The 11,592-nt window shown below is 42.7% G+C and overlaps 1 protein-coding gene across 2 annotated transcripts in view; it reads right to left on the bottom strand.

The window, feature by feature from the left end:
- Nucleotides 1-541: 541 nt before the first annotated feature.
- SGCG (sarcoglycan gamma) overlaps nt 542-11,592 on the bottom strand; it is a 127,031-nt gene continuing 115,980 nt past the window's right edge. For both annotated transcript variants that reach the window (XM_030307794.1, XM_030307799.2), the window contains exons 7-8: nt 3,996-4,119; nt 542-1,314 (exon numbers count right to left, since the gene is read on the bottom strand). In XM_030307794.1, the coding sequence (XP_030163654.1) occupies nt 1,141-1,314; nt 3,996-4,119 (298 nt within the window). In that variant the 3' untranslated portion in view covers nt 542-1,140. The remainder of the gene's footprint in view (nt 1,315-3,995; nt 4,120-11,592) is intronic.

Genomic DNA, 11,592 nt, shown 5'->3' with positions numbered 1-11,592 from the left:
CTCTGTGACGACCGGCATTTAACAAAATGAGCGAGCGATTCATTCACACAAAGCTAGCCCGTTTTCACAGGCTCAGTGTGTCCTGTTTGATTTCTACAGTGGCATGTGCAACCAATTGGTATTAAACATATTTTCAAAAATGAAGAGAGTGTAAGGAGCAGCCAGTCCGTTACTGTTGTGTCAGAAGTAAAGACACAGGCTGGGCAGTTATGAGTCCCACCCCCTCCTGGCTCTCTGATCCTGGTGGGCGACAAAACCCCTTTGGACTTGGGTTACTTCACTTGTCAAATGAATATCATCCCATTTACAGCTACCATGTAGTTGGTGTTTGGATGGAATGAGACAATATGCCAGAGTTTTTTGAAGCGAGAACAGCCGTTGACATGTAGGCTCACGTTTCGGTTTCGTTTCACCGGCTATTAGATGACCTTCTGACTTGTCCTAGCTGAACCTTTTTTTAATCACCAGGAACTTGGGGGAAAATGATACCTACCTCAGAATGCCGGAGTGAGGATTAGAGGACATAAAAGACAAACTGAAGTTTGTGAAAATGTAGGTTGATTTTTATTGCTTGTTGACTATGTATAAAGAAAACATGATTGATTTTGTAGAATTTATTCCCTTGACTACATGTTGAAAATCAGATCCACCTAAGTCCCCTTAAAACCTGAAGATTTTCTCGTGAGACCTGACACGCTGTGCGTTAAAATGTGTGTGGGTTTGAGTGATATAATGGGACCACATTGAACTTTGGGGGCATTTAGACCAATGCTGTTTCCGTGGGGAATTAGACATTCACAACTGAACAGCCTAAGTTAATTCCACACAGCAATTCAATCTTTCACTGTAGATCATCTACAAGGAAGAAAAGGAAAAGTCACAGCGGTTCTGATGAAAATAAATGTAGTGGAACAAACATTTCCTTGTTTGCTGTTGCTAGACGTCTGTGTCTCATAAGTAGACACCATTCTGAGAGCGCGTAGTTGCATCCTACTTCCGTTGGCACGTTTTTCCGTCCTCCGACTTCCCATCCACCATCTCGGTTTTATAGGATGTTAAGTTGCTCAGTGTGAAGGCCTGAGGTCGGTACCGTAAAGCTCACGGACATGAGGCAGGCGTTCGGTGGAAGATGCAGGTGGTTTAGAGGCAGACGTGACTGCTTTCGTGGCACGTCGTACCCGCGCCAGCCACGGACAGGTAAAGCTTCCCATCTGGACACACACAGATTTCATAGAGTTCTTGTGAGCTGCCGGCAGAGCCCTGAGTCCCCTGAACCAACTTGGGTAAACACACGGTTTCAGCGTCAAGCACGAGCTGTTTGGGAGAAAACAAGAGATGAAGTGGTCCAGTGGGATGAGCGGGACAGCATGAAACTCGTATCTCCAAATGCTCCAAACAGATTAGTTTTTTCTCCGCATAGAAAATGAAATGAGGCACGGGACTTAAGTCTTAGATGATCATTATATGATCAGAGTTTCTTTCTTTAAAAAAATTTTTAATGTTTATTTTTGAGAGAGAGAGACAAAGCACGAGCAGGGGAGGGGCGGAAAGAGAGGGAGACACAGAATCCGAAGCAGGCTCCAAGGCTCTGAGCGGTCAGCATGGAGCCTGACGTGGGGCTCGAACCCACAAACTGGGAGATCATGACCTGAACCAAAGTCAGACGCTGAACCAACTGAGCCACCCAGGCGCCCCTAATATTTATTTATTTTTTTTGAGAGAGAGACACAGAGAGAGAGAGAGAGAGAGAGAGAGAGAGAATCTGAAGCAGGCTCCAGGCTCTGAGCTGTCAGCACAGAGCCAGATGCGGGGCTCGAACTCACAAGCCATGAGATCATGACCTGAGCCAAAGTCGGACGCTTAACCCGCTGAGCCAACCGGGCGTCCCTTCACAATTTTTACCTGTGAATGTTGGGATTTCTGTTGATTCTGTTTTCCTAGAAGAGGCAATTACATTCATCCGATTAGCCACCAACCATTTCCCTAGTTTCTCAAATATTTGAAACTCTGCTGCCTTCTCGTAGGTGTGGAGGAACAGCAGACACACAGATTAACGCCAACTGAAAGCGAGTAAAAGCTATTGGGGTTTTTGCTCCTATTCTAGTTGAAACTGAAATGTAAACAAATGGTCATTAGTTGCGGTTTGAAATTCTGGGAACGAAGAAAGAAGAACCCTCTCACCGAGTAGCCAAATCTCACCCACTCCAGGGTGCTCGCTTGTTAGCAGGAATTAAGGTGTGTCGCAGGCAGGCCGAATGTTCTTCTCTGCAAACAAGGCTGGACTCTTCTTTATTTACATACTCTTATCTACAAACTCCAATCTTATTTTTTTAACTTTTAAAAAATTTTAAGTTTATTTAATTTGAGAGAGAGAGAGAGAGAGAGAGAGGGAGGGAGGGCGGGAGGGGCATAAAGGGAGGGAGACAGAGAATCGCAAGCAGGCTCCGCACTGGCAGTGCAGGGCCCAGTGCTGGGCTCGAACTCATAACCGTGAGATCATGACCTGAGCTGAAACCAAGAGTCGGATGCTCAACCGACTGAGCCATCCGGGTGCCCTCCTCCGATCATATATATATAAACTGATGCGTGCAGTCTGTACCCTCGGGAAGTTGGCCACTCCTGTGTGAAGTAGTGGGTGGAACCGTATTAGAAGCAAAGCTTTGCCTTGTGGTCTGGGACACGGTCAGAGGAAAAGAAGGGAAATGTGTACTGTATTGTTTTTAAATGTGGAACCTACTCATGCTCTTGTCCAGTGCTTTGGGTTCTGTCTGCTCTCCTTTCTTATGGTTACTTGGTGATGTTTCTTTTCTAGTTATTTTTTTCCTGCTCTTCTAGCAAACTCTAGTCACTTAGTAGTCCGCATACCAGTTCCTTGCTCGTCTTCGTTGGTCTTTACGGGAATATATCTTGTGGGAGGCCAGACATCTCCTCACTTGGAGCTAGCTCCCAGTAAGAAGGGACAGCAACTTCAATTATGAGTCAGGCTGTATGCAATTATAAACATGACCTCATTGATGGAAACAAGTGACATTATTTCAGAATTAAAATTGGTATGTATTTTGTCAAGGTCATACAGTTGAAGTACGTAGTCACATTATGATGTGGTAATGAGATACCAGAATTCTTCTCACGTTTGCATCTATCTGCTCCTGACATCATAACGTTTTAAGTTACAACGTGAAGGGGCTTCACCAGATGACTGTTCTATTCTCCTGGCAGGCTGCCGTTGGACAGGTCCTGTCCACACACGTGGGCCACCTCTCATGGTCTACGTTTGCTACTACTGTCCCTTCCTGTTAATATTAAATTAACATAATTTAAAAATGTTGTCACCCATATTATCACATTGGTATCGTCTGTGACTTAGTTAAGCAAGTATTATTTTCCCTACTTGACAAATGAGAAGACAGGTCCAGGTCCGGAGAGGCCTGTTAACTTCCCCAAACTCAAACAGGTAACCTGTGAACTGACCTGGTGCTAGGACAATCAATATTGAGTAGCAAGCGCTCTACTGCTTTGTTATGAACTTTGGCTTGTGTCGGTGACGTTTTATCCCTGGACTTGAAGTTCCAGATGTCATCCTTCTTGTGGCTTTTATAGCTCTTATTTTTCACATTTAACTTGCACGCAAACTTAATTTGGTGCGAGAAAGCGTAGCGCTCTAGGCAATACGCGCTGGCGGCTGTCATTTATGGGGAGCTCCCAGTGACCGCCATATTGAGAGAAGCCGCATCCACAGGAAGTGGCTTGGAAAATCTGCAGTGTTCTTTCCCAGATGAAAATAACAAGAGACTGGACAGCACAGATACCAGGCAAAGAATACTGTCTGGATCCAGTACAGAATAACTCTAACCTTTCTTGGCTCTTCTTGAAATGCACGATCGTCTCTTGCCTTCTTTTCAGTCGGTGTACAGACGGCCATAAATTTAACGATACCTTAATGGATGTGAGGATCACCAGGAAATACACAACAGGAGCTGGCGCACTGAACTCACCATTCCATCACTACTTTGGAGAACGATATCCATTTGAGATAGGGCCTCGATTTTCCCAGCATGAGCTTTAATATGAACACCCTTTGGGGCATCCATGCTTAGACTCCGTGTGGGAGACTCTAATCTGAAATGAGGTAAAGAAACAAACAAACACACAAACAAAAAAAAACAGTATTAAAAATAATTCCCCAGGAATCCCTCACTGACTGAATGGCGTTGCATGAAAATATAACTAATAAAGTATAAAGCACCATTGTGTCGTGCTTGAATCCCACTAGAGTGTATATGCCTTATTGACCAATCCAGAAATAATGTGTTAGTTTCAGTAAGGAAATTAACTTCCCATCAGTGAGAGTCTACGAAATCAGAGAGATCCCATCAGTGAGAATCTACGAAATCTAAAAACGGATAAAACATTAGACAGCCCTACCCCTACGTAGTAGTTTCAGATGGCAGGGTTAAGCACCCTGCATATTACACACCAAAAGAAAATGCTACTTGTGAAAACTCTGTAAAGCTTTCTTTTTAGTGAAAACTCAAACTCGTTTGGGGGAAAAAGACAGATTTAAGGAAGGATAACATGTTCATTTGCCACCTGTTCATAAAATAGAATGCATGTTTAGCCTTGAGGTTTTGTTTGCTTTTTTTTTTTTTTTAAAGCTTAGGAGGGTTACAAATGCAAAGATTTCTTTTGGGAAAGAAATGAACTGGTAGAGTTGATATACTGGCAGGATGGAGACTGGCCTCAGCTGGCTTTGTTTTTGTAAAATCTATCAGAATCTCCTTGGGACTAAGTCAAACATAGATACAGAGCCGGGAATATATGGATCAGAGAAATACCATTTGCCTCTGCCTGAAAAAACACTAAATTTCCACCAGATGGCACACCACGATCACTTGAAAGGTTCAACCCAAGGCAACGCCCGACCCAACCTAAGGCAACCCAACCCCAAAGTCTGGAAGGCTGCTTTGACTGAAATGTTTAAAGATCAGTAAGAAGTGGAACAGGATACAGGGTACAGGTCTGTGATCCACCCGCGGCAGGGTAAGATTAGGGTAGGCTTGGGCAGGGGAGACAAAGGGAGCGGCTCCAGAGGACAGAAGTATCTAGATCGTTAATTAGCATTTGAACTGACTGAATATTTACCCCATAGACCTTTGACTCGGAGGAACTGTTACCTTCAATTGGCAAGTTTTTTGTCTACCACTCTTTGTTACAGAAAACAAAGTTTCGTTTTTTTTTTTATGTACATCTCAATGTGAAAAATTTGATGTTACGCATTTTGAAATTTATATTTACATTGAGTACAAGAAAACACTTAAGAGATATGTATGGGATGTATTGGTCAAATTATGTTAAGCTTAGGTTATGGGGTAACACTTAGATACATCCAGATGATTTGGTCTGTGGATTGCCTGCCCATTTTGCCACTTTGCCATCTGCTAATTATCTACATTTTTCCTGCCTGGATTGATAGAAAGAAAGGGAGGGGGGGGTGGGGAAGGAAAGGAAGGGAGAAAAGCATGGAAGCAACTTGCAGAGGTCTGGTCCCTTTCAGGCAAACCACTGGTGATCTTGAAGACCCTAGTGAAGGCAAGTGTGCTTCAAGATCAGTCATCAAACCACAAAATGACTCCACTAGTCAGGTCCATTAGTCAGGACCAATCACTAGTTCTTAGCCAGGTTATAATACGGTGTTTCTGGAATAGCAAGTTTCTTCCCCTTTGCATCACTTCTGACCTTGAAGATGAAACGTATCAGTTCAGCACAAGTTAAGACACATTTTACCAAAAGAGGCTGTGATTAGACAGCTCTGAAGTACACATTTCCATGAACACGCTGACCAACAGTCAGATATAAAAGAACTTACTTTTTTCTCTTTTGTTATATATCTTTTGTTAGATATCGAGCCCTTTCTTCAAATATGAACATATAAATATTTACTCATGGCCGGGGGTGCCTGGGTGGCTGTCGGTTGAGTGTCCGGCTCTTGATTTCAGCTCAGGTCATAATCTCATAGTTTGTGGGATCGAGCCCCGTGCTGGGCTTTGCACTGACAGCACAGAGCCTGCTTGGGATTCTCTCTCTCCCTCTCTCTCTGCCCCTCCCCCACTCTCTCAAATAAATATTCAAAAAACATATTTAGTCGTGACTTAACACGAGGAACAAAAAGTTTTGAACACTGCTCCAGAAATACACTAAATAAATAAGCTGTGTGTGTAAATACACAAACATGCTCACACACAATTCGGGTTATAAAAATACATCTAATTAAGATAATGTGATTGTTAAAGCAGGTGAGTTTTAAGCTGTGTTCCTTTTTAAGTAAAGACACACAGAATTCAGTAACTTCCCAAACTTTGGCCCGTATTCATTTTTGAGTTTAGGGCATGTAACTGGTCAATCACATCTGATTATAATATTTCTTGCTCATGTCATGTCAGTACCGTTCAAACAAAGGGGAAAAGTTATTGAAACGTATGGATAATGTTTTGATTTCAAGCCCTTTCAGGCTCCCATTAAGCCCAAATTTTGCACAGAGGATGAGGGAGCAGGGAGCATAAACGCAAACTGACAAGAAAAGCTGGCCTTGAGGCAGCACTGGCCAAATCATGCAAGGGCTAGATTGTGTCCCCTGGCAGACCATGCCGACCACCAGGCCCTGTTCACTGTGTTCGTCTTTAATCTAAACGTGGTGGGGGAAATGCATTGAATTCATTTCACCCTTATTTATGAAGTCCCTATTATGTGCTGTTCTAGGTTTGTAGAAAAACAGTAGCAAACAAGGCAGACAAGCTTCCTGCCTTTAGGAGTCTAACATTCAAGCAGATGAAAGGCTGTAAGCAGAGGAACGACCCGATTCCAGCTGTGTTTTACAGACAAATCTATTAAGTCTGCTCAAGACAGATAAGCAGCTCAGAGCTCTCCTCTCAGTGCCCACTTACACATAAATGCTGGCTAAAATACAATGGGGAAACAAAATACATTAAAACACATACTAGGCATAAAAAACAACAAGCAAAGGGCATTTTCATTGTGCCAGAAACACAAGAAACTCCTAGAGTGATGAGTGGGAGTTGAAACGCTGGAGCCCTGGAGGTACTGGGCAGACTAATGCCATGTGGACTGGTATTTTAAATCTCTACAAGGAAGGAGTTGTGGCCAACTACGGGAAGGGGGTGGGGGGGCGGGACAGCGGTGTTCGGCAACGGGCTCTGGGCACACAGATGGGAGGTGAAACGCAGCATGGTAACAACCCTAAACCAGGCTGCTCGTTCGGGGATGTGAGCAGAGAGTCTTCAATCATGCATTAGTGTAGAGCCCAAACGCACACACTATTCAGGCCTTGCAGGAGCCCAACCTGAGAAATACTTATAAACCCTGGCTTCAGAACAGTGCCCCCTGCAGGGCCCGGGCGGAAGTGAAAGTGAAACAGACATGAAAGGCAAATGGAAGGGTCTCCCCGACCCCTTCTCCCAGATGAAGAGCCAAGGGGCAGGAACGCCCAGAATTGCCAAACCACATGGGCGAATGAATCTCCCAACATGAGGAACTAGAGATAACAGATCAGTCAGAAAGGGACTAACACGTAACTGAGTTCAGGGCATCCAAAGAGATAAATCAATGCTCACAGAACAAGACCAGAGTAGAAAAAGAAAGACTTAAAAACCAGGTAGGCAGGGGCGCCTGGGTGGCGCAGTCGGTTAAGCGTCCGACTTCAGCCAGGTCCCGACCTCTCGGTCCGTGAGTTCGAGCCCCTCGTCGGGCTCTGGGCTGACGGCTCGGAGCCTGGAGCCTGTTTCCGATTCTGTGTCTCCCCCTCTCTCTGCCCCTCCCCCGTTCATGCTCTGTCTCTCTCTGTCCCAAAAAAAAATAAATAAACGTTGAAAAAAAAAAAAAAAACCAACCAGGTGAGCAGGTGCGCCTGGGCGGCTTAGCTGGCTGGGCGAACGGCTCTTGATTTTGGTTTTGTGTATGATCTCACGGTGTGTGAGATCGAGCCCCCAGTCAGGCTCCACGCTCCCAGCACGGAGCCTGCTCAGGATTCTCTGTCACTTCCTCTGCCTCTCTCTCGCTCACACACACAAAAATTAATAAGTGAAACTTAAAAAAAAAAATGAAAACCAAGGAAGTAGAAATTCATGAAATAAAAAAATTGAAGTTTTCTGGCAGGCTGAATGGGAGGCGTGCCCCGTATGACAAGAGAACAGGACGTTGTAAAGTGGCTTTGGTAATTCAGTGGAAAAACGAGAAATGTAAAATCTGAAATAGAAGTTTAATGTTTTTCAATGCATAAAATAAAGCACATAGAATTTCAAAGGGAACTAATGACTTTTAAATACAAATGTAAAAATATCTTTCAATGGGTGATACAGCAATTTATGAGCTTGTTTGGTGATGTATTAAATAAGATCTGGTCGGAGGTCTTACAACTAGCGTAATTTCAAAGCAGGGAAGAGCGTGTAACGTATTCTGTGATACTAGCTATAACCTTTACGTGATACTGAGGTACCTCTGGCTTCTACAGACGAAAAAGTCAGAGAAACTGCTGATACTACTGTGGTTTGTTGCCTCTCATTTATAGCTGAAGGAATGCAAAATGTGAATTGGAGGTCAGCGAAAATGAAGGATTTCTTTTTCACGTTCAAAATCATCAGCCCGCTAAATTCTATTCTTGGATACCCAGGGGATCCACAGACCACAAGTTAAGAACGCCTGTACTCTGGAGAATGAGAAGACACAGAAATGACGAGGTCACGGTTAATCACTTTCCAGAATTCACAAATAACAAGAGTTCCTAACATTGAAGTGGCAACCGAATACCCAAGTATGAATTGAGACATACCCGGCACCCAGACACTTGGCGGTAGAACTGCAAAACTTTGAGATTAATGAGAAATATTCAGAATGAAATTGCTCACCAAAGACCCAAAAGTAATGAATAATATCTCGAGAATGCTGATGAAAATTTACCATCGGCCTAAAAATCTATCCCAGCTTAACTATCATTCCACTATGAAGGGACTAGACATTTCAGGCCCAGAGGGAAAAGTTTACTATCTATACAGTGCTTCTAGGAACTAAAACCAGAGGAAAAGAGTATTTTGCAAGAAGCAGCATTTTGCAAAAAGAGTATTTTGCAAGCACCATCTAATGGTGGACATTAGAATAATCAACACACTGTGTGGGAAAAGCTGAATAGGTATTGCTTGGAAAACAGAAAACGGAGATATGAGTAAAAGCAAAGTGGAAACAAGATGGGAATAACTTAAATTTTTTTTTTATAATTTGGGAAGAGAATGATAATCACTTAAACTTCATCAGAAAGTATTAATTTATCTCCATGCATGTAAAATATAAAGGGTAATCATTACAAGAATAAAAACGGAACCAGTAGAGGAAAATGCCAGAGGGAAAATAAGGAAAAGCTTCTTGATCTAACCAAAGGTCAGTAAGAAGAAAAAGTGAAATGAACAAGCACAGTAAATAAAACATAATACCACAGAAATATGTCAAGTATGTCAGTGGTAACAATCAATATAAATGGTTCATTCCCCTATTAAAAGTTAGGAACTTTACTGTAGGTAGGGGGTTAAATCTCAAATCCAGAAATTTGAGAAAGCGAAACATAAGACATACCCCACACGAAAAACAAATCTGGTTGGATCAAAGACCTAAATCTGAAAAGCAAATGTGGTTGTGAAAGAATTCGTTCCCTTCCTAATGCCCAAACAGTGTTTTCCAATACACTCAAGTTCCTAAGGGTTTATTTTCACTATTCTGTTCCTGGATGAAACTTCTTTTTCTTTTTTAAGATTTTAATTTTTAAGTAATCTCTACACCCAATGTAGAGCTGGAACCCCCACCTCCAAGGTGCAGAGTCACAGGCTTCACTGACTGAGCCAGCCAGGCAGACCCCCTCCTTTTTTTTCTTTTTTTTTCCTGTTATTGGATGAAACTTTCAATTCTTTAAACTGTTTCCACTTGTTGAGTTGACCAAATGTACTATGTTTTGTTTTGCTGTTTTATGACTTTTTCTTTTTTCTTGGAATTTCTAGAATTAAGGAAAACGAGCCACACCGTAAACTGCCAGTCACCGTGAGGCACAAATTACTTTCACTATTTAAGTAGACTTGGAATAGTAACCTGTGATAAATGAAAAATAAATACTTGGGATGAGGAATGTGATTATGCAAGCTGTGTGAGATCAATTCAATGCTTCATTTGTTAATCAGGCATTTGTAGACACTGATTTTTTATCAGTGAGTTGTTTCAAAAAACACTGAAAGAGAAGGAATTAAAATATTCCCAAGATAACACTTTCAGACCATACGCAAATATATGTGAAAACCAAGAATACATTAATAATTATCTAGGCAAAAACAGTTGATCAAAATTGACCCTTATAAAAGGTAAAGGTTTAAACAGACAAACTTCTCCAAGAAGAAGAATTGGGGGTGCCCGGGTGGCTCAGTCGGTTAAGCATTCGACTTTGGCTCAGGTGACTATCTCATGGTTCATGGGTTTGAACTCCACATCAGGCTCTGTGTTGACAGCTCAGAGCCTGGAACCTGCTTTAGATTCTGTGTCTCCCTCTCTCTGTGCCCCTACCCCGCTCGCACTCCCTCTCTGTCTCTCAAAAGATAAATATGTGTTAAAAATTTTTAAAAAAATCAGTAAAAGAAGGATTGCGCTATTTTTTTAATGTTTATTTACTCTGACAGAGAGAGACAGAGAAGGAGTGAGGGAGGGGCACAGAGACGGAGACAAAGAATCGAAAGCAGGTTCCAGGATCTGAGCTGTCAGCACAGAGCCCGACGCAGGTCTCGAACCCAAACTGTGGGGTTCGAACCCAAACTCACAAACTGTGAGATCATGACCTGAGCTGAAGCTGGAAGCTTTTTTTTTTTTTTTAATTTTTAATATTCATTTATTTTTGAGAGAGAGAGAGAGACAGACAGACAGACAGACAGAGCAGGAGCGAGGAAGGGGCAGAGAGAGAGGGAGACACAGAATCCGAAGCAGGCTGCAGGCTCCGAGCTGTCAGCATGGAGCCCGATGCGGGGCTCGAACTCACAACCGGTGACATGACCTGAGCTGAAGTCAGACGCTTACCTGACTGAGCCACCCAGGCGCCTCAAGGAGAATTGCACTCTTAAGGAATTATATTTAAAAAATTAATCAGGCCCATATGGTTCCAGGGAGAATTCCACCAAAAACCTTCAGAGATCAGAGCATCCCAATTGTCAACAAATCATTCCAGAGCACTGAAAATAAGGGAAATCTTCCCCATTCTTGAAAAGCATGGATAACATAGTTACCCAAACCTTACGAAAATAGCACACAAACAAGAAAGTTACAGACTGACATCACCAAAGGTATATGAACGTGAAGGTTCTAGATAGAATATTGGCAGGTGGAATTGAACACCAATTTAAGAAAAGAATGTGCCGTGACCAAGTAGAATTGATTCCATGCATGCAAGATTGGTGTGGTACGAAAAAGCCATGAACATGATGCACTGTATTAGTACATCTAAAGAACACATAAACATGACCATCTCCACAAGGGCCAAAGAGTCTTTGACAAAGTCTA

Source organism: Lynx canadensis, chromosome A1 (genome assembly GCF_007474595.2).
Source record: "Lynx canadensis isolate LIC74 chromosome A1, mLynCan4.pri.v2, whole genome shotgun sequence".
NCBI classification, from domain to species: domain Eukaryota; kingdom Metazoa; phylum Chordata; class Mammalia; order Carnivora; family Felidae; genus Lynx; species Lynx canadensis.
Note: the sequence above shows the minus strand (reverse complement) of the source record. Positions and strands in the feature narration are given on the sequence as shown.